General features: G+C 38.4%; 1 protein-coding gene across 1 annotated transcript; it reads left to right on the top strand.

The window, feature by feature from the left end:
• Positions 1-5,568: 5,568 nt before the first annotated feature.
• Positions 5,569-18,865, top strand: LOC108681222. Its single transcript, XM_018170233.1, has 9 exons — positions 5,569-5,836; positions 7,223-7,383; positions 7,780-8,084; positions 8,518-9,149; positions 10,796-10,910; positions 11,277-11,420; positions 11,732-11,993; positions 12,518-12,859; positions 13,176-18,865. Exons 1-9 carry the CDS (start codon positions 5,711-5,713, stop codon positions 13,324-13,326), a joined length of 2,238 nt encoding a protein of 745 aa, XP_018025722.1. The 5' UTR covers positions 5,569-5,710; the 3' UTR covers positions 13,327-18,865.
• Positions 18,866-19,736: the final 871 nt, after the last annotated feature.

Consider the following 19,736-nt stretch of genomic DNA (forward strand, 5'->3'; position numbering starts at 1 on the left):
AGGTACATCCATCGACTGCAGGTACATCCATCACCTGCAGGTACATCCATCACCTGCAGGTACATCCATCACCTGCAGATTTATCGTTCTCCTGCTCATGGATAACACCGCGCATGCGACTAACCTTCATCAAGATTATTCGAACTCTCATTGATCACCTGGTTTAAATTTAACAATCAGCATTACTTTTAAAATAAATGGAGTTTCTGTGATGAATAATGAATGCAGTGCAATGAAAAATAGTCAAATATCCGACTTGGAACTATCGCACGAATCTTCTGATACGGTGCAAGAACATTAAAGGCGATCGATTTGTCAGGAAGTTTATTGTTCTAGGCATAAAATCTCTAATGTTTTTATTCAACTCGTATCTGAATGAAAGAATTCTAGAAATTGTTTCAGAGCCGTTGTCTGTTCTCCAACGTGCAACAGCAATTAAATGAAAATGACATGTACGAGCAAAGCTCAGTCATGAGAGATGTGGAGACGATCTATCTACTGACGCCATGTCAGAGTTTCCTAGAATGCGTTTCAATGCACCGGCCAAGTCCTGAGTCACTGAATGGTCCTCAGTTACGTATACGGTATAAGTGGCAATGAACAACGAGTTCAAAAGCAGAAACCTTTATAAGTATCATTAATATATTTTTGTAATTCTTGGAGACCGATGAAATTTATGAGATAATGCCATTATGGAAGTGAAAATAACCCACTGTCATCAAGAACTGAAAGCATTTAACTCAGTCCTAAGTTTCGAGATATTGATCTATCAAGTAATATTATTATGATAGGAAACCGATAATAATTGAAGATTGGAATGAAAAAATATTTCGAATACATGAAATGGAACTTTTATTTCATAGCGTATCTGAAAATATAGTATACTCACCTCGCTCTATATAAGATCATGGTTTTTAAAATCCCTAGGATTTATGTGAATAGATTTTATTCCCTTTTCAATATTAGGTTAGCTAACATGCTTACTAGCGAGCATGACAACATTTTACGTTAACTCTATATTAATATACTGGCATTGCGTTAGTTATTGTTGAGATAATACCTAGGAACGATACTCATTACTGAAATAGGGAAGATAGAATCGAATGCCGAGAATCGAGCAACAAAATCCTACCAAAACGTCGTATTCATACTGATACCAAACATTTAGATCAAAGAGCAGTTCTGTAAGCTCACACAAATATGTTGCTCAGTGACGCCTCCTGGCAACTATTCTCTCTCAACCATCCCATGATCAATAAGCTTCGAGAATTCCTGAGAACTCGATTCCTGTGACGTGCGGTGACTGTTTAGCTAGCATCCGTCAATGCAATGACTGCAATCACAAAGGCAATAGCTGAAGCAAAGCCTCGTGATTATTGCCACGCAACAAAACTAGAGGGGAAAAAACCTACATGTAACCGGAAATTTCGTCCACCTTCCATATCCATTGCAGCCATCATATTTTCCTGGAAGTATTTTAATAGAATTACAGTGCATGACGTCATTGTTGCGGGGACAAGCGCCACGCGTATAAAATTGGCGATTCAGCAGAAAAACGCTGCTTGTTGATCGGTAAAATAGCAGTTGATTCAAATCCGGGAAATGCGATTAATCATCGCGGGTACGAGTGCATCATGAGTCACACATGAGCTCACTGGGTTGTGGCGATATAATAAATTCGTTTAAAATGAAAATGAATATTTTTCTCGTTTAATTTGAGAGCATTGCTTCAACAAATTTTGGATGCAGTAAACAAAATTTTATTTGAAATATTTTGTTCCAAACTAATTTTCTAGCTTTTCTTATATAAATGGTTGGTTCTTAATAATTGCATTTTCTATCTGCCTAAATTAACAATGAAAGGGACTTCGTTTCAGGAAATTCAATAAAAATCAATTTCGACGGAATCACGCATTGCGTTATCAGGAAAAGTGTCCCGAGACAGCAGCTGAGGTCGGTGTCCTGCAGCAAACAATCCATGGCGATGTTGTAAGGACGAACCTAACTAGTCAAGCCGGGTCGCCTGCCGAAGACCACCACTGCCCTGGGTGTAATGGACCATCATGATTCCTGCCTTCCGGAACGTAGCCTTCAACACTTCAAGCCGTCCGTATCTAGGCCGTGGGTCGAACCAGCCCTCGGTCGAACGGCCACTTGTCGAAGGACGATAAATTTTGGAACAGAACTATGCTATCTGAAACCTAACCTCAGATGCGGTGAACGTAAAATTACGTAATTTAGCGATGCCCGGATGTCATATTCGATCCGCGGCCTGGTGGTGCACGGCAGGTGGTGGTCAAGGCCGGAAGAGGACAAAGCCGAGTGGTGCACGGCTGATTGGTGGATGTCCGGAGAGATCCAAGGCGTTCGATTCAGGGCTTATTGGTGCACAAAATTGGTGGTGCACGGCTGCGCTCTCGTCAAGCCGCCATGGACCGCAAGGTCGCCGGAGCCTACACTTGCTCTCAGCAGCGGCTGCTCTCGAAGACGCTCAGGCGATGCCCTGCTCTCTGGAACATGATTGCATGCAGGGTCTCCGTCCGCTGGATTAGTTTAGAAACAAAGCTGAGTTTTCCTATCGTGTCACAAAGTTTTGCAATAATATAAAAGAGTTAATTCTGTCACATTTTAATTCCATGGCAGAAATATTGCGTTTTAACATCTACTAGATAAACTGGCTACTTCTTTTTATTTCACAGCACAGTTCGTTTGTGTCTCGATAGTGTTGAATGCATTTAAGCAATTATTCTCTGGAAGACATCGGGTATAATTAGATTTCAACTTTGAGTTGGGGAAAGCGAAATCTTCCTTTGTTAACTTCGTTTTGAATTATTAAAACAAGTAGCAACAATTGCATTCATGCGAACGATTTTCATATTGAGCAAAACCAGCAACGAAACTTTCAGTACCTGTTTCAAATGCAGCATTTTCTTGCCGGTATTATCATATGAGATCTCATACAAAATAGTCGTCTCCTTTACAGAGGTTCTGAGGTAAGTTTTTGCGATTGAACTGATTTGCCAGTGCCATTCTGGAGTAAATCTATCTAGCACGAATGGCATCTCTTTCCACCTGTTGTCTTGCCACCAACGGCCTTGAGATGCCAAGTAATGAATTTAAAAGAAACTATGGTTTTAGTTGCATAAACATTTCACTAGAAACATGGATGCGTTTCAGTTAGAACAATAACGATCATAAGCATGTTCTAGAAGCATCTTCGTTTTCTCAGAAGCTGAGAAAATTTTAGTCTATCATAATAAACCGGCAAAATGTGACTACTGCGTTTATGTTTGCTGAGGTCAGGGACGCGACTAACCGTTCCAAGTTTACCGAAGTCAAATTTACTGGATCACTGGTGTTTCAGGCTTAATATATCATGTATTTGCTACACCTATGAAAAAGAGTTGAAAAGTCAACAACAATTTGACAAAAACTTCCCCGATGTATATCAGTTTCCAAAAACCCAGTCGTTAGTGAATAAAATAGTTTATATCGATTTTTTATAAATAGAATTGGCACTATCGAATACGGATTCCGGATAATTGCAAAACCATCTTATTAGTAGATTACAGCAAATATTTTCCTACTTGAAAGTAATTTATAGGTATTTATATGATACAACTGTTAAAGTCTTTAATCCGATTTGCTTGATTGATTACACCACTTTGAAACTTCACTTTCTTGTCTCTGAATAACAAGACTGGCACTTCAAGAAGATTGAAGTTATCGCGTCAGCTGAGTCAGTTCAAACTTAGTATGTACGTTTGTGTGTGCAGAAGCGTGTGTAAAATAGTAGAAGGCGAAGAGATTACAGAGCGGCCGCAGTAGTTCTTGCGAAGCCGTAGTGGTAGGGCGTGCTTCGGAATACTTCACTGCGTGACTGCCGCCATTCTGCTCTTGTGCCGTGCTATGAAATGAATATTATTGTAGCTAGATATCTTTGCCTATCGATACCAGTTATAGTTAAAATGTCAACATATTTTATACGATTTTCTTTCTTCAAATTTACTCTGAAGAAATTTTTTCACGATTCAATATGGAGTGCTTGAGCTTCATATTACGTGATGACTGATTACTTGATTTCTGCTGCTCAAGTTTGCGAAGGGAGACAAGCATAGTTCACGCTCTCTATTTTGCGGAGCAAAAAATTTCCCATTTCTTGTTTAAAGTATAAGTACTTCGTTAGTTTTTAGAAGAAATGGAGAACTGTTGAACGCTCGTGACAATCGTTGCTACTTGCAAGTGAGCTCTATTTTGGGTGACAGTCTGCTGAACCTCTAAGAACTGAGGGCACCAGTCAGCTGATCTCGCTCTTTCGGCCACTGTGTTTGATGTCGCTAAGTAAATTTATAAGATCCAAAATTTCCGTGCGCTTAGCCGACATTCTTTATGCTTGCGCTTTATAGCATTCATCACCTCTACTTGGGACTATTTAACTATTTTAGTTTCGAAGGTGTTCTTGCTTTGCGTGACGCATGATGTGCGCGGCGTGCTCGCTACCGAGTGTCAACTTGTATTGTGCAGAAGTAAATTAGGCTCGAGTAGAGAGATAAGTACGAGTGCACATGGACTTGTTAACGTATGTTCGGTCACACTGCTAATCCGCAATGTAAGCCTACTGGAGCTTTTTGTTGTATTGCATCAGCATGCAAGTTTCATTTGCAGTGCATATAGCACTTCAGATTTCTACCAAATCATATCGTATTTTTTAATTCAGTCATAACTATTGCTTCCGCATAATCCTTGCAATATAAACGTCATCATATGTTACGAAGTACGATCCAAATGCATATGCGTTTGGATTTATACGATGTAAATTAAACTTGGAAGTAAACTGGTTTTACCCTATAAATAAATTTTAGACATGTTTTGCAATAGTGTTTTGAAATTTATTTTGTTCAGCCATAAACAGAAAATTTGTTTTGAATTTTTTTTTCAAAACTGCATAGACTGTTTTCAGGCATATATTTATCTATTATCTTAATTTAATTGAAGAATGATAACCAATTTTATTCATTTACTATTTAAGTTTAAATCTTTTCATTAGCCAATTAAACAAGGTTTATGAAATGAATTCTAAATGAATTGATCTGATGCTTGAATTATTCATGAGATGTGATTGGCAAGTGTAGGCTAATGTATTGTAATGCAGCCAATGACTGCCTTCCTGCCTGCTCTGCTTTACCTCAGCTTTTGCTGCCTTCATGCCTGACTCCTGAACTACAGTAAAAGTCTAGCAAGATCGTCATAATCATAGCTGCAATTGATGTAATATGATGCTTAAAATAAGTGATAAGAGTATTGCGTTCTCCATAACAGTCCAGCATCAAACAGCAAATCAAGCATTTGATAGTATCCTACCTGAATATATTCAATTTAGTGTTTTTAATTTTGTAACTTCTCTTTGTTTGGTGTTAAGATTCAGATGAATTGACAGTCTGCTTACATTATATTTTCTGTTTATAGATATGGCAACAAATTGTTCATTGCCTAATATGGATCAACTGTTCCAATTGCATTCACTGAATACATTTTGTAACCATTTTCATGATGTCAATTAATTTTTTCAGAATGGCCTCTATTTCTTTGATTAAGCACCTAAAAGTTTCTGAAATAATTCTCCTGCAAACTTAACTTTCAAAAATCGGTTGAAGCACAGATTTGATTTCTTTGAGCTTGCGTGGCATTGTAAGCGATTAAGACACACAAAATGAACGGCGACGAGAAAGCCGTAGAGAGAATGTCTCCTGACTTGCCAATGCTGGAGCCGAGCGCTGAACTGCACGGCGCCATGGAGCACAGTGACGGCCCTACAGACTTGCGCGTCAGGCGGAAGGTGCGTTTCATCCTTTACCAACCTAACCTACATGTACTTATGTTTTTAAAATGAATTTTATGAAATTTTATCGTGAGTTGCTATAATGCTGAAATGTTCCAGCAATGAATTGCTATTGAGGAATTTGATGAATTGTCTTCATCAATTGAATTGAATTTGATGAATTGTGATGAGGTGTCAGGCTACCGTCCCGTTCCAAGGGTGGTGGCTCTTTAGTAACTATAAGGTTTTGTATATGTTAACCTGTGATCAGTAATTAGTGTAAGAAATTCAATATCCTTGGAAATAAACGATCGTTTTCTTACAATTTTTTATACATGTAAGCATAATTCACAAAAAATGTAATTGAATGAGAAAACGCATGTTGGTTTTACCTTGATTTTCGTCAGTGTGGAACTTCCTGCAAAATTTTTCAAGTAGGAGTTGATACATTGCTCGAGTCAGGCCTAGTTCATGCCTCTACGAAACCAGTTTGAAGATTGTTTGATGACGAAGGGTTTCTCTCCACGTGCACTCTGTAGTTTCTACTTTTATTCGTCCGCTAATTCGAGTTGTTGAGTGTTTATTCAAACCCAATCGATTTGCATGATTCATGACTGCTGATTGTGCATAATACTTCGGCGTACTGACTTCCCGATAATTGTATCCTGTAATTTTCCTTGAAATGAGATTTTTTTATTGCTCTCGTCATTTGCGGAACTTGTTGAAGCTCAGCAGGTTTAAGAAATATTTTTCGCAAGCTTTTTGTTTGTTCACTGACAGCTGAGAGTTCCTGCATGTGTTCAGCCTCATGATGATTATGTACCTTAATTTCCACACTTATTCTATGCCTTATGGAAATACACCTATGTATGTTTTTCCTCTTGAAGGTCATTAACATTATAGAGCGTAATTTTCCGTTGCAATGTGGCAATGAGGAGATTACCAACGATTGAGATTACGCTTTGAATGTCGTTATAGCAATTAACTTGCAGCACTGCGTCACTCGTGATTGTCTAATACGGACTGCCTAATTATTTTATGTTTCGTTAGATTTACCATATTCTTTATGTGTCTATCTTTGGCAAGTCATTATTGAATTTTGGAATAAATTAGTTTCCTTGGCATTATCTCGTGATCGAAAAATCAGATATTTCATCAAATTGATTGAAAATGTTAACAGTTGAATATTATTGATTTGCCCGCCGTTCATTTATCCTAGTTTCCTGAAGTTATTAATTTTCTACTTTCGAGACTTAGTTTGTAGTTCACATTGTTCATGTAGTTCTTGTTTGTAGTTCTACATCTAGGTACTAATTGGCATGTTATATAAATACTTCTCAAGTATTGATGAATGAGACTGCTTGATAAGTTAGTAAGCTCACAAACTTTTCCAATTGTTCTCAGTTACGTCCTGTGCCTCCTCCACTTGACCTGAGCAAGCGCACTCTGGTTCAGTGCCCAGAGAACGGACTGCTTCAAGCTTCCTTCTTGCCTGGTCGCCCCAGCGTACCATCACCCAGTCCCAGATCACCATTCCTGCAGAAAAATTTACCTCTTAGGAAAAGGTAGGGGATGCTCTTGTAATGACGTAAATAACTTCGAATTACGTGACTTATTTCGTTGCATGAGTGACGTTGAAGACCGACCCTGTCTCCTATGTATGCCAAATTATGTTAGTGATGCGAATAAATTAAGTGTTGTTAACTGATCTAATTTCATCTCTTGTAATGTTATTAGGTTTAAATGTTCAAGCATCAAAATGAAGCCAAACTAAATGTTCAAGGCTTAATAATTCTCGTATTAAATTGACGGCGACGGAAACTTAAAAATATCGTTTACAGAGAATGGTAACGATATTGTTTCTTTCTTAATCAAATATAAAAAGTAGGCAATATTGCCATAAGAAAACTAGTGAGAGGCTGCAACGTCTAAACACCAAGTTGCTTGATCTTGCTGTGCAGAGCACACAGCTGGTCATCACAGCCCGGCGCCCTGAGCTACAGCAGTGCCTTCACCCTGGACTCGTCTATACCTACGATCAAAGACGAGCAGCTCGAACCTGTCGACGAGGACGCGTGTTGCCGCTGCTCTAATTCTTCCCTGCGGTTTGCTGGGCTACCTACACCTCACACGCCACACACGCCTCACCCACACTCGGCTATACCCGTCCTAACGAGCAAATTCAACTTCAGTGAAGGCAACCCCGTGGCGTCGGCAGCTGCATCACACCACCATTACTCGTCTGCCCCGCTCAATCTTTCTCTGGGTGAGTATGTTTCTCAGTAGTTCGCCATCGCGCGATGACGTTTTGAATGCTGAGTACTGGTACGGCCGCTGAATTATAGGTGATCGGACTACTCAGTTTCGTAAAGCTTAATTGTTCATGTAAAGGACATTGTTTTGTTGAATGCCTTGATATTTTTACTCATATAGGTACTCGTACTGATGGATGAGTGTCTCATTTGTTTTTAATGGGTACGAATCTCACTTTTTTCGCATGGGCACGAATTTCACTTATAGTACCTATAGCAACTTCGTGAAAAGTACGAACTTATTTTAGCTCTTTATTTATCTCACATTTAGTCACTTTCGTAATTGGTTATAAAAGCAGACTGAGTAATTGTTCATGAAAATCAATTTTATAATTTCAAATGAAGTTTTATTGTCAACTTGAACATAGATGGTATTTATTTGAGCAGGAGGTGGTTTACCATCATCTCTGTTGTCACCCGCCCCTTCTCATCCGTCCACGTCATCTCTAAGCTCTTCTCGTGAGGAGCTCGAGCCTGATATTAGCGATCCGTCGTATGCCGCGCCGTTAGACTGCTCGGGCACCGTGTCTTTTGTTAATATTAACTATTTCCATTGTTCATCCCATCCGTATTGTGCTCAGCCTCGTGAACAAGAACGCACATCGCCATCAGGCAGAACTGACGAACTAAAATCGTACCATCTTCCATACCAAACATTTCATGAAAACGATTCAAACCGCTCCATGGCGTCGGCAATGATGGTTGAGCCATATTTCAAGCATGAGTACTGCTCGGATATGCTCACCACTCCCGGGCCTCCATCACATCATGATGAGTACGCTGGAGAACAAATGGTCGATCTTACCACTGCAAAGAACTCACCTGGCTGTAAAAGTGAGCGATTGGATCGCAACGTTTCTTCTCCGGGCTCAGGATGTACATGCAGCAACTGCAGTGCGCCGGGACACTTGTCTCCGTACGCACAAACCTTCCCCGATGATCGAGACTTGGGTTGGCATCGCATCGTGTGGTCGGTTTTCTTGCCTGACGTACGAATTCATTTCGCCATGGGAGAAGAGGTAAGAACCTCCAGGCTTCTGTATGTTCTGTAACCGAAACTTTGATGTTTTATTTTCTTCTGTGAAACTTTCATACGTTTTACACGAGACTTATTGACAGATGAATTAGTTTTAACTAACTGAAAATATTGTTAGATCAAAATTCTAGTTTGTCATACATTTCTCGTATCTGTTTGCTTTATTAGGAACTTCTCCATGAAGTCTTGCTCGTTTTCATGACTTTTCACTGTACTGCACCATAAGTTTACTCTCAACTATATGCCTTGCCAAGATACTGCTCTTTATTAAGCTCCCGTGCACTTTTGTACCCTTCAGCGCTATTCTTCTTACATTCACGCGTCTTAATTTTACTATGAGGCTTCTTCATTACATCCGTTGCAGGCATTTTCTATGCTCTGCCGCTGCTCAATAAGTTCCCGCGTGCAGTTTTATGCCTTAATAAGCTGTTGCTCCATAAGTTTCCTAGCAGTTATTCGCCATGTTGAGGCGCTGCTCAATAAGTTCACGCGTGTGCTGCTCATCGTATAAGGCTCATGACTGAGATTGGGATGCCATGTAGGGGCGGAAGGGCAGCCGGCGGCGCCTTATATGCGGCACAGTACACACGACGCCCAGCCTAGCGCGTCTCCCTGCCTGTACAAGTGGCAAGGTCGTTGCTTGCTTGAACTTGCCGAGCCTCTTTGGATGCTTCGCCTCGGTCTTCGGACTGATGCGTCTGCCTTTTACGGCGCACATCCTTCCTTCCTTCTTTCCTTGCTGTTTTGGTTGATGGTGCATCGTACGGCACTTTTAAGATTTGTTTGAGTATATAGTTTTTGTGACTTGTAAGAAATGTTTTGCATCAATTCCTGAAATCAGACGTTCTGAATAGCGATGCCTGTTTCAATCTTTATTTTTCGCGAACATCAAAGTTTTGGAATTTTAAATTAGAAGAACGTATGTAATTTGTTGCAAATATCTGCTGCGCACAACCGTGTGAACTTTAGCAATTCTTATATTTCAGTTTTTAAAATAGTATTCTTATTCGATGCTACTCAATTTTTTTCTTATTTCTTTTTTGTTGAATTGTTCGAAGCTACATTGCTGGCGGCGAATTTCTTCGATTTTGAGCACCCGTTCAAAATTCCGTGAAGTTACGTGTAGTCAAATCTTATAACTTACGTATCTGTAAAATTAATTACATTGACATGCAGTGATCCTTTTCATCAAACCAAGCTTGTGGTCACGCAAATGACCATGAATGGCATAAAAGTTCTGAGAAATTTTTCTCTGCTTCAATTTTACACTTGCTCGCAAAAGAAGCATTGGCAGCTGAAACACTCCATGATGCAGCCAACGAACTCACAGTATATGTGCACCGAGTCGCAATACCCTGCTGCCACGAGCAGGCATTCACAAGAGATAAACGTTTGTTTGGAACTATTGGGTAGTCCTATCCTGTGTACTGCTGTGTGTTTGGAAGACGGCAGTTTTTCGTCTTTTTATTGCTGGCAACGTTTTGAATGCCGGCAAGAATTTCAGTTATAATTTCTTCTTTCACTACATTCTGCTTGCTCGTCTCTGAGTTATTATTCTGTTTTCGCGAGTCAAAATTTACTAGCAAAGTTTTCCGTCGTGAGTTTCTGATGGCGTGTTCTTGTTCACAGATGTCGTGTATGCGACTAAGTCAGGAGCTCGGCAAGCTTGAGAAGGAGCACAAAGAACTCTACGCTTGTCATGGAGTCATTCTTCGCAAGTACTCATACGTTACACCCGGCCCTGGTGAATATTATATAATTATTATTATAATTTTGTGGTACTTTTTTGTGGTATAATTATTTTCGTGGTACTTTTTGTTTCAAGCGTTAACATGAAACATTTCCATTTCCTCTTTACTTTGGTGACATTTTACAATAGTCACTATAAACATTAATTTATTCATACCCGGATCACAAAATAAGTACCATTTCGGGTATGATTTTAATTTATTTCGAAACATTTATGCTATTATGTCATACATTTAAATTTAATTGTAATTATCCTTTGGATGAAGTGTCGAATTATTTATTATTTCACATGGCGTCAATGATGTTACAAAAACTTACCATCGTTCAAAAAACTCACATGTAATATTTTAAATTGTTTCAGAAAGTCAATACTTCAGCGAAGACTCGACGGTGCTACAGGAAAATCACCCCGAGGTGAAAATGACCTTTAGTCCCGTGGGGCTGAAGCAGCAGGACGTCTTGGCTGTGGTGCCGTGTCATCATCCCTTCTTCGTGCAGCACAGAGGTGAGTATTATATTAATAAATTAAATTAGGAATAAATTACGCTGCTCTGAATAATGCGAGTTTCCTTATACAGCTAACGAACTTCACTCAGTAGTAATCCTTATCTCGAATGTACGGTGTCACATCAAAAACTTGAATCCGAAGTTTTCCTAACTATGTTAGGAATATTACTGACTTTTTTGAACTGATTTCTGAGCTAAGTATCCTTGCTTTATCAATTCTTATTTGCAAATGGACATTCAGTGTTTCCTCTACCTTTTGTCGCAAATAATTACTATAATTTATGCTAACATTTCTTGTCATGTGTTCAGGCTGGTGCAGTACCGAGCCTGCGCTGACATTGCGAGTGCACGGATTCATGGTCTCAAAACTCTACTGCGAAGACGTCTGCCTTCCTCCCTACCACAAGAATCATGACAAGCCTTGTCTCATGTCTCATTTCAACTCCGGCACCGACGGTACAAAGCCTGCCAACCATCCTCCAGCTCTCACTCAGTTGCATCTACAAGCGCCCGCTCATCCACACAGCGATGTGGTGCACTCCACGGACCATGTGGCTGACGCCATGAGCAGGTCAGCATATATATCCTCCTGCATCAATGAGTGCCTTTAGTTTTAATGTTTGTTCCTCAACGATATTGAAACGAGAATTAAGCCTATGATATCAGTCGAAAATCGGCATTGTTACACTTGCAAGTATTGGGCCGACTTAAGAAGTTTAACAGCTTGCGAAGCGTTTATAAGATTGACTGATGTAGGAAATTTAAGCTCAAGCCACTAGAGATGGTACTCATATTAGATTTTTTTACTGATTTCTTACTCAAGTTAGCTCAAGATTATATCCTAACAAGAACCAGGCAAATGTGTTCGAAAAACTTGAACTGACATTGGTGTTGCCATAAAGCTGGCCTACAACCACCAACCGTTAAAAATTTTTAATTTAACTTGAAGTTCAGTTAAACTCCGTTTGTTTCATTACCTTATCTACTAAATAGTATCTACGACATAGTAGAGGAGCAAATAGTTACCTAAAAATACATTAATCTACTTGTGTGTATGAGTGAGTTTGTGGAATACTAATTTGAATATTCCTGCAGGTTTGATTTCAATGACGACCCTTTGCACGACACTTCAGTGATAACCGAGCGAGGTGAATTATTGAACACTCAGCAGTTCCTGCCAACAACCCCCTTCACGGGAGCGTCATTTGTTCAGTATGCGCCGCCCTCCTCACATGGCCTGGCGGTCCCCCAGCCTTACAACCCTGCCATCCCTCACAGGTCGGGGCTTCTCTCCCCACCGGCGTCGCCCTCAAAGAAAAGCAGCCACGCTAACGGTGCCGCGCCCTCTAAACCTAGGCGGCCTATGAACGGTTTTATGCTCTTTGCTAAACGCCACAGACTCAAACTCATCCAGCAGCATCCGGGCAAAGATAACAGGTAAGCTTCTCCAAATACTAGAAATAGTTTTTTGGTTAACGAGAATTTCATTCAGATTAGGTTTTTTATTTCAGTCTGATTAGGAGACCGAAATATCGGTCTCAATGAGGAATAATTTAGAAAACCGTCGAATCACGTGAAATTTCTTTTTTACCTAAAAGCCCGTCTAGAATTTTTTTCCATATGCCTGTTTTGAAAACAAATTTTGTTTTTAGCTATATGAGTTCAATCTAGTTACCAGTACATTCAATCTACTCCATAGTTTGATGCAGTCATTCCTCCTTGCTTTGGGTTGACATTTTGTCTTGTGTTGCAGGGCGATCAGTGTGCTGCTTGGCGGCACCTGGAAAGCACTTCCAGATTACGAGCGCGAGCGCTACAACAACGAAGCTCGTCTGCAGGCCGAGCAAATGAAGAAAATCGATCCTGATTGCTGGAAAAGAAAAAGATCTCATTCTACATGCTAAACACGTAATATTTTTGACTGATAATTCCCATGAGAAGAAAGTGATTTGATTTACTTTACCGCATTCATTTCCAAACGAAATGTGTTCGATGGAAAGTGTCCTAAAATCTAGGTGAATGTATATGATATCTTGGGCCTGCTTACTAAGATTTACATTGAATTTACTACAATAATACTAAAGTTCAATGTATTTTCCTGCTTAATGTGAACTTTTACGATTAAAATTGTGTACACCGCTTATGAAACTTAGAGATTCTATAGGTGGCGGAAAAAGTAGAAAAAATACCATACCTACTTTGCTTTGAACAGAGAAAATCTGTTAGAAAGCAACTTCTTGTATGGCCATGATGATGTCATAAGTGATCTACATTTGAAGTTTTGAACCAACTTGGCTTTGGAGTGTCCATGTCTCTTTTCTATCAGCTCTCAGGTCGTGATATTTAGTTGCGGTATTCAGGAGAAACGCACATACATCAACGATTTTAATTCTTCTGTTACTTGTATCTCGATTACCATATTCCTAACTCTCGACCCAATTGCTGAAAATCATATAAAATCCTTCAGCAGGTATTAAATAGTAATCTTTATCATACTGATGTTCATCAGCCTATCTTTTCCATTTAATTTCAAAGTGAAAATCCAAACTAAATTAGCTGTGGAATTCGCGCATAAAGCCGTCTCCAAGACTTTTATTTACTTGTATTTTAGATTGTCTTGTTATCGATTGCGGGATGTATCTATCTGAAGTGAAGACTACTAAATGAAACTTAACATAAACCAGAACTTCAGTTGCAGCAGACCTCTAATGCTATGTAAATACTAGTAGGTGCAATTCACGAAGTGCGCAAGTCGTGAGATGTTACAAAGTCTGTCAATTTTACCGATCCCTCGGCCGGTCATGGCTACGGGATCGAAGCACTGTATTTTGGCTCGATTATTCACTTACAAGATGTTTGGCATCGCGTTCATGACTACACATTCTGTTTAGCTTTACAAACCATTAGATGCCTACGAGATCACTGTGGACTTACAGGGAGAATTTGCGTAATATTGAGTGTCCTCGTATTCATTATAGTTGTATACTTTTATTATTAAGTTCGTACATTACGTACCCGATATTCCTAAACTTGTTGGCAGCTGTTTCTGTATTATTATAATTATTATTTTAATAATTATTATTATTATTTACTTTTATCGGTAATAATTAAGTTTATTTTTTACTTTAAACTCGTCGGTCGGTCACTACTCCAAAAAGTCTTTCCTGTTCGACGAAACCAGTTTGTGTTCCGTTGACAAGCTGTAATTTACGGCATCTACGTTGCGATGGAGCACTCGTTTTGTGATTCATACCTGAAGTTATTAGTCGTATTTCTGTTGAATAATTTGACATTTACTAGTATCTGCGTATCTAGCATGTACATTCTGCTGCAAGAATGTTTCAGGTGAACTGAAAACAGTTTCTTGGAGCGTTTGTTAGAATGTTTTGTTTTGTATTTTAGGAGCGCAAATCTTGTATGTTGATGTTGATTGTGTTTGAAATGCATTACATTCATGTGGGTGAATTCATCAGAATATAAGTTGATGGAATTTGTTTCTTATATCTAATTTTACAAGCCTTGACCTACCGTGCGACTCTTTGTGTGAGATTTGTAAAAAGCGAGTTTCCTAAGTTATCTTACTTTTAATTTAGAATTGAACTTGCTTTATACTGCATTGTTTTATTTTATTCTGCATTCTGAAATCGAGTTGTTTTGAATTGTGTCTGTACGTGCATTTCAAATGGGAATCCTTATACGGAAAGTCTAATTTTTACGTTGGATATTTTTGTATCTACTCTCATTGACTTTAGACGTGAAATTCAGTTTCTCTCTTCAGATCGCACTATTAATTATAAATCCCATGTGTGTCTCACTACTCCACACATTTTGACCAAGTTCTCTAGGACATTTTATTGCATTCAGTTTTCATTCTTTTTAATTTTTTTCTATTTTTTATTTGTGACCGCTTCAACGAATGTCGGTCTGGGCGACAATTACTATCGAATATGAGGTTCAATTTTATATTTGAGTTCTCCTAGATTAATTGATTATTATCTACGATTTCATGATGAACTTTTTTGCGTTGAAATTAATGGCTCCCGAGCAAGTGATAAACTATAATAGCTTATCTATCATAAGAAACTATAAGGATTAATGAACTACTATCAAGAGATCTCTGTATTTTTCTATGGTATCAGTTGGCAAATGAATTTCCCTGTTGAATCGTCCAGTGCAGTAGATATTCTCCTTTCCAAGCTGGCACTGGGCTTTAGAACTTATCGTCAGCAAATAATTCTAACAAATAACTTAGTACAATCGCAGACTTCTTCCCTATATGCTATGTGATGAAGCGTACATGTGATCGTAGTAAACTGGAATTGCTTTGTTTGTTCCATGTAAATGTAAAAGAGTTTGTAAACTAAGTGGTATATGTCTGAACGTACGACGTTCTTTGTTGTTTCGAAATCTAAAATAAATTTATTTTCGTACACAAATAATGTACTGAAATCAAGATGGTAATTTTGTACATTTATTTATGTGTAAAAAGAGAGTAGATTTAACCTTACAATAAATCCGCAATTTGACTCACTTGGGATAGAAAAAGTTATCAATGGCCAACAAAGACAATTTTTTAGCACACTAGAGATGAGGTGTGTGAAATCAGCGTATACCGTTGTGGTCTAGACGAATTCTAAAGTTTATACTGTTACTTTATTTGGCATACGGAATCTTTCTCTATTACTCTTGTATAAATAAAGCTGTGCTTTCATAACTCATGTTAAATGATAATTGAGTTAGCATATGTGTAGATAATCTGGGGATAAACATTTAATTTAGTCTTTTAATCATGTAAACTGGGGCAGTAATGCTGTTAAAGAAGCGTATAGAATATTGCAATGCCTTCGTGCAGATCATTTAATTGTTATTCGACTCGAGTAAGAAATTTATTATTTTGACTACTGGCGATCATTGTGTAAAGGAGTTCTCTCACTTTTATCGAAGGATTTTGTGAACACGTTCTATGTTGTAGAACAGAAAGATCTTCCTGATAACAGTAGGAGAATGGTCAAGACCTGGGACGATATTGTTATTTATTACGACTTGAAATTTTAGATAAGTATCTTTATTGTGTGCCAAAATGTGCTCTTCACAATGATGGTACTCTTCACAACGTACAGGTATGTCCAGCATGTCGCTTTAAGTAATAGGTTCTGCTTCCGCCACAGAATTTGTTCACTTGCTAAGTGTTTGCTATTTTAAGTTGATGTGCCTCGAAGTGTCGAAATTTCTCCTCGATGAATCGTATATTATAGACATTATTGAACCACTGTACATTCTTGATCATTTTTACTCTTAAAAGTTAGCTTTTATTTTATAAAATTAACAGGACTATGCTTTAGCACTCCCCATCATTTCGGAAGAAACTTGTTTAGAATGTATTTACAATTTTATTTACAGTTTTCAATTGTAAATTCCATAGAATTATGAATATTGGTGCAAATTCAGTTGTAGCCGTTACTTCTCACTCATGTCATAATTTTCGTAGTGCTTTTTGGAAAGATCGCTGCCATTGAGATCAAAGCGCTGTGAACAGTCCCAAGTTATAGGATGTGATGAAAAAGGCTAATGGCATTTATTTTTCGTCTTGCTGTTCGTGCGCATAGTGTAAGATATAAAATTACCGAGCCTCTACTGCTGTAGAACTTACTGCTAAGCAGCGTTATAATAATATTGCGTTTCATAACATCATTTTATTACTTCTTAGTATAACGCGGTCGGCCGAAGTACCTACCTCATATGTACGCTTGTACTCACGGTGATATCATGATGACGTTGACATCATGATTACGAGTTTCAGCCTTCAACTTTTGAACAGAAAACTCGAGTTGTATCATTGTGCAGATTGGATTTTACTTTGATCTTCGTGCTTCCTTCTGCAATTGAAAGTTTGTTGGAATTGCTAAGAAACGTGCTCATGTATAATTATTTCCCGACCTATCAGATTCGGTGCTTGTGATATCTTGATCTGTTGATTGAATTTGCTTTGAATTTCTCGCGTCGTGATCTCATGCAAGTAAAGATGTCCTTGCACTCCTTCAGATTCGGTGAGCCATTCCGGCTAAGGTCACATCTCAAATTATCAATGGAAATTAAATTGGTGTCTACGGTGTCACGAATCACGAGTCGTGCTTGTATTTTCTGTGAATCGTGCTTGTATTTGCTTGTATTTTTGTCGGACTCCGTACCGCATTGGTCGAGTGAACCAAACTGTATGTGCGCCTAGATTAAATGTTTCATTGAGAGTCTTCAGTCTTGTATATGTAAATTTTAAGCAACGCCGATGCTTCCAGAATGATCAACGTTTCATTATAAATATGTGCTCAATATTGGCAAACAAGCGCTGTGTACTATTTTATTCGAACCTTTAATGTGTAAATACGCTTCATATATCTTTTTCAGCTCTGTGATGCAACATTTAGCAATTCATACTAACTTTACCCTCTCGATATGCTATATTTTGGGCTCAAAGTGAAATACAGAACAGCGTATTTTCATATGTAGTAAGTGTATAATTCTTTCGTTGTTGTAATGACTGTTGGAAGCCGTCTCTGCTCCTGACATTTTTCCGCATCTCAGCCTGTTTCTCAAACGAAATTTTGCTATTTTTACATGCGTAAAAATGGCACGTAATTTCTATTTTTTTATACTTCATATTCTTCATTGAATAAAATTATAGCGTTTATAGTTCTCTGGCGAGGCGAATTATATAAAAGCTACATTTTTGTTCATTTTACATGGTTTTTAGATGCCGTAACTTATTGCAATATTTTACAACAAACTCAGCACCTAATTATTTATTTTTAATCATTCTGTAACGCAGATAATATAGTTTATATTTACCTCGATACCATGTCGTAGTTTGAAGTTTTGCAACTTGACTCAACCTTCGTTTCATCTTTATAAGCGGAATTTGAATTTTATGGGTTAATTAGATCCAATATCTAGAAGGTGGGAACAGTTTTCTCCTGGTCTAGCATTGTGTAGATGTGGACATGCCACATGTTTAATTATTTTCATAAATTAAATAAAAAGAATCGTATGATCATGAGCTCAAGTTTCTATGAGATTTGTTAATGTAATGTAATTACGTTGATGTTGGTGTCGGTATAAGTTATAGTGTGGCCTGTGTTATATTTGTCGATTTGTTATTGTCTTATGTAAATATTGTTACCTGCGGCATGTTCCTTTGCTTCCTCTTATCGTTACTTCGGAATAATACTCAGTTTTCGTTACAGCTGATTAAGGCTATTTTTATATTTTTGTTACGAATATGTCTAGCATTCTTCTTTGGTGAATGGCCTTCATTATAATATTCCTTGGATTTCTTGCGCGTCGTTGAATGAATTGTCAAAGATAAAATTGCTAAGCTTTCGTTGTGTTGATTTCAGTTCTCCATTCTGTTTCACATTTGATAAGCTGGCATTAAACTTTTCAAGAGTTTGCTGATTTATTTTTACCCATGAAAACTGCTACAGGAAGCAAAATAATCTATTTCCCTGATCTTGACTTCTTAATCATTACCCACGTGCCGATTAATGAGCGTTCTGTTCAATTAATCGTGTAAGATACGCCGCAGTGCACGTGTGAGCTCATGCATGTGCAATTTGTGAAAATTTGTGCAGCATGAGTGCTCTTTTTCACTAAAAACCCGCTTGGTAATGAACGTGCAATTATAAGTCATAATGAAGCAGCTTGTGCTGTTGAAATTCGAAAAGAAGCTCTTAAGGTTTTTTATTTATTTTTTTTTTTTTTCGCCCCAGAATTGTCATCTGACGCGTGTGATGGCTCGTCGGCAGTCTGGTGGTGTAAAGGCCCGTTTACACTAGTGACAACGACATGCGCTTTGAGTCGTTTGCTGCAGTGCCTCACAGCGCACAACCGTTTACACTACTTTTCTACTCGGTTGTTTGAGACCGCGCGCTTTGAACACTAGTTGCCACCTAGACGTCAAAGAGGATGGATGTCACCGAATTTGAACTGTGGGCCATTGTTCTCGGGTGTGTTGCGGTCCGTCATTCTGCGCACTATGCCATTTGTAAACGAGAACTCAGCATAGGCATCATAATTAGAGAAGTAGCACATTCAAAAACATACAGTTTATAAAAAATATAGTCTATTCTTAAATAAAAAGCTCCAATATTCGTACCGATATTACATCATCCTTTGAAATCGCTAAACGGTAATGCATAAATTGTCAGGAGTTGCTAAAATCACATAAACTAAGCACGTCATGTAAAAATAACTTACATCATTTGTATTTAGATTTTTGGACTCCTTTGACCGAACACTCCATAGACATTCATGTTCTCTA

The sequence above is a fragment of the Hyalella azteca genome, unplaced genomic scaffold (assembly GCF_000764305.2).
Source record: "Hyalella azteca isolate HAZT.00-mixed unplaced genomic scaffold, Hazt_2.0.2 contig13555, whole genome shotgun sequence".
NCBI lineage: Eukaryota > Metazoa > Arthropoda > Malacostraca > Amphipoda > Hyalellidae > Hyalella > Hyalella azteca.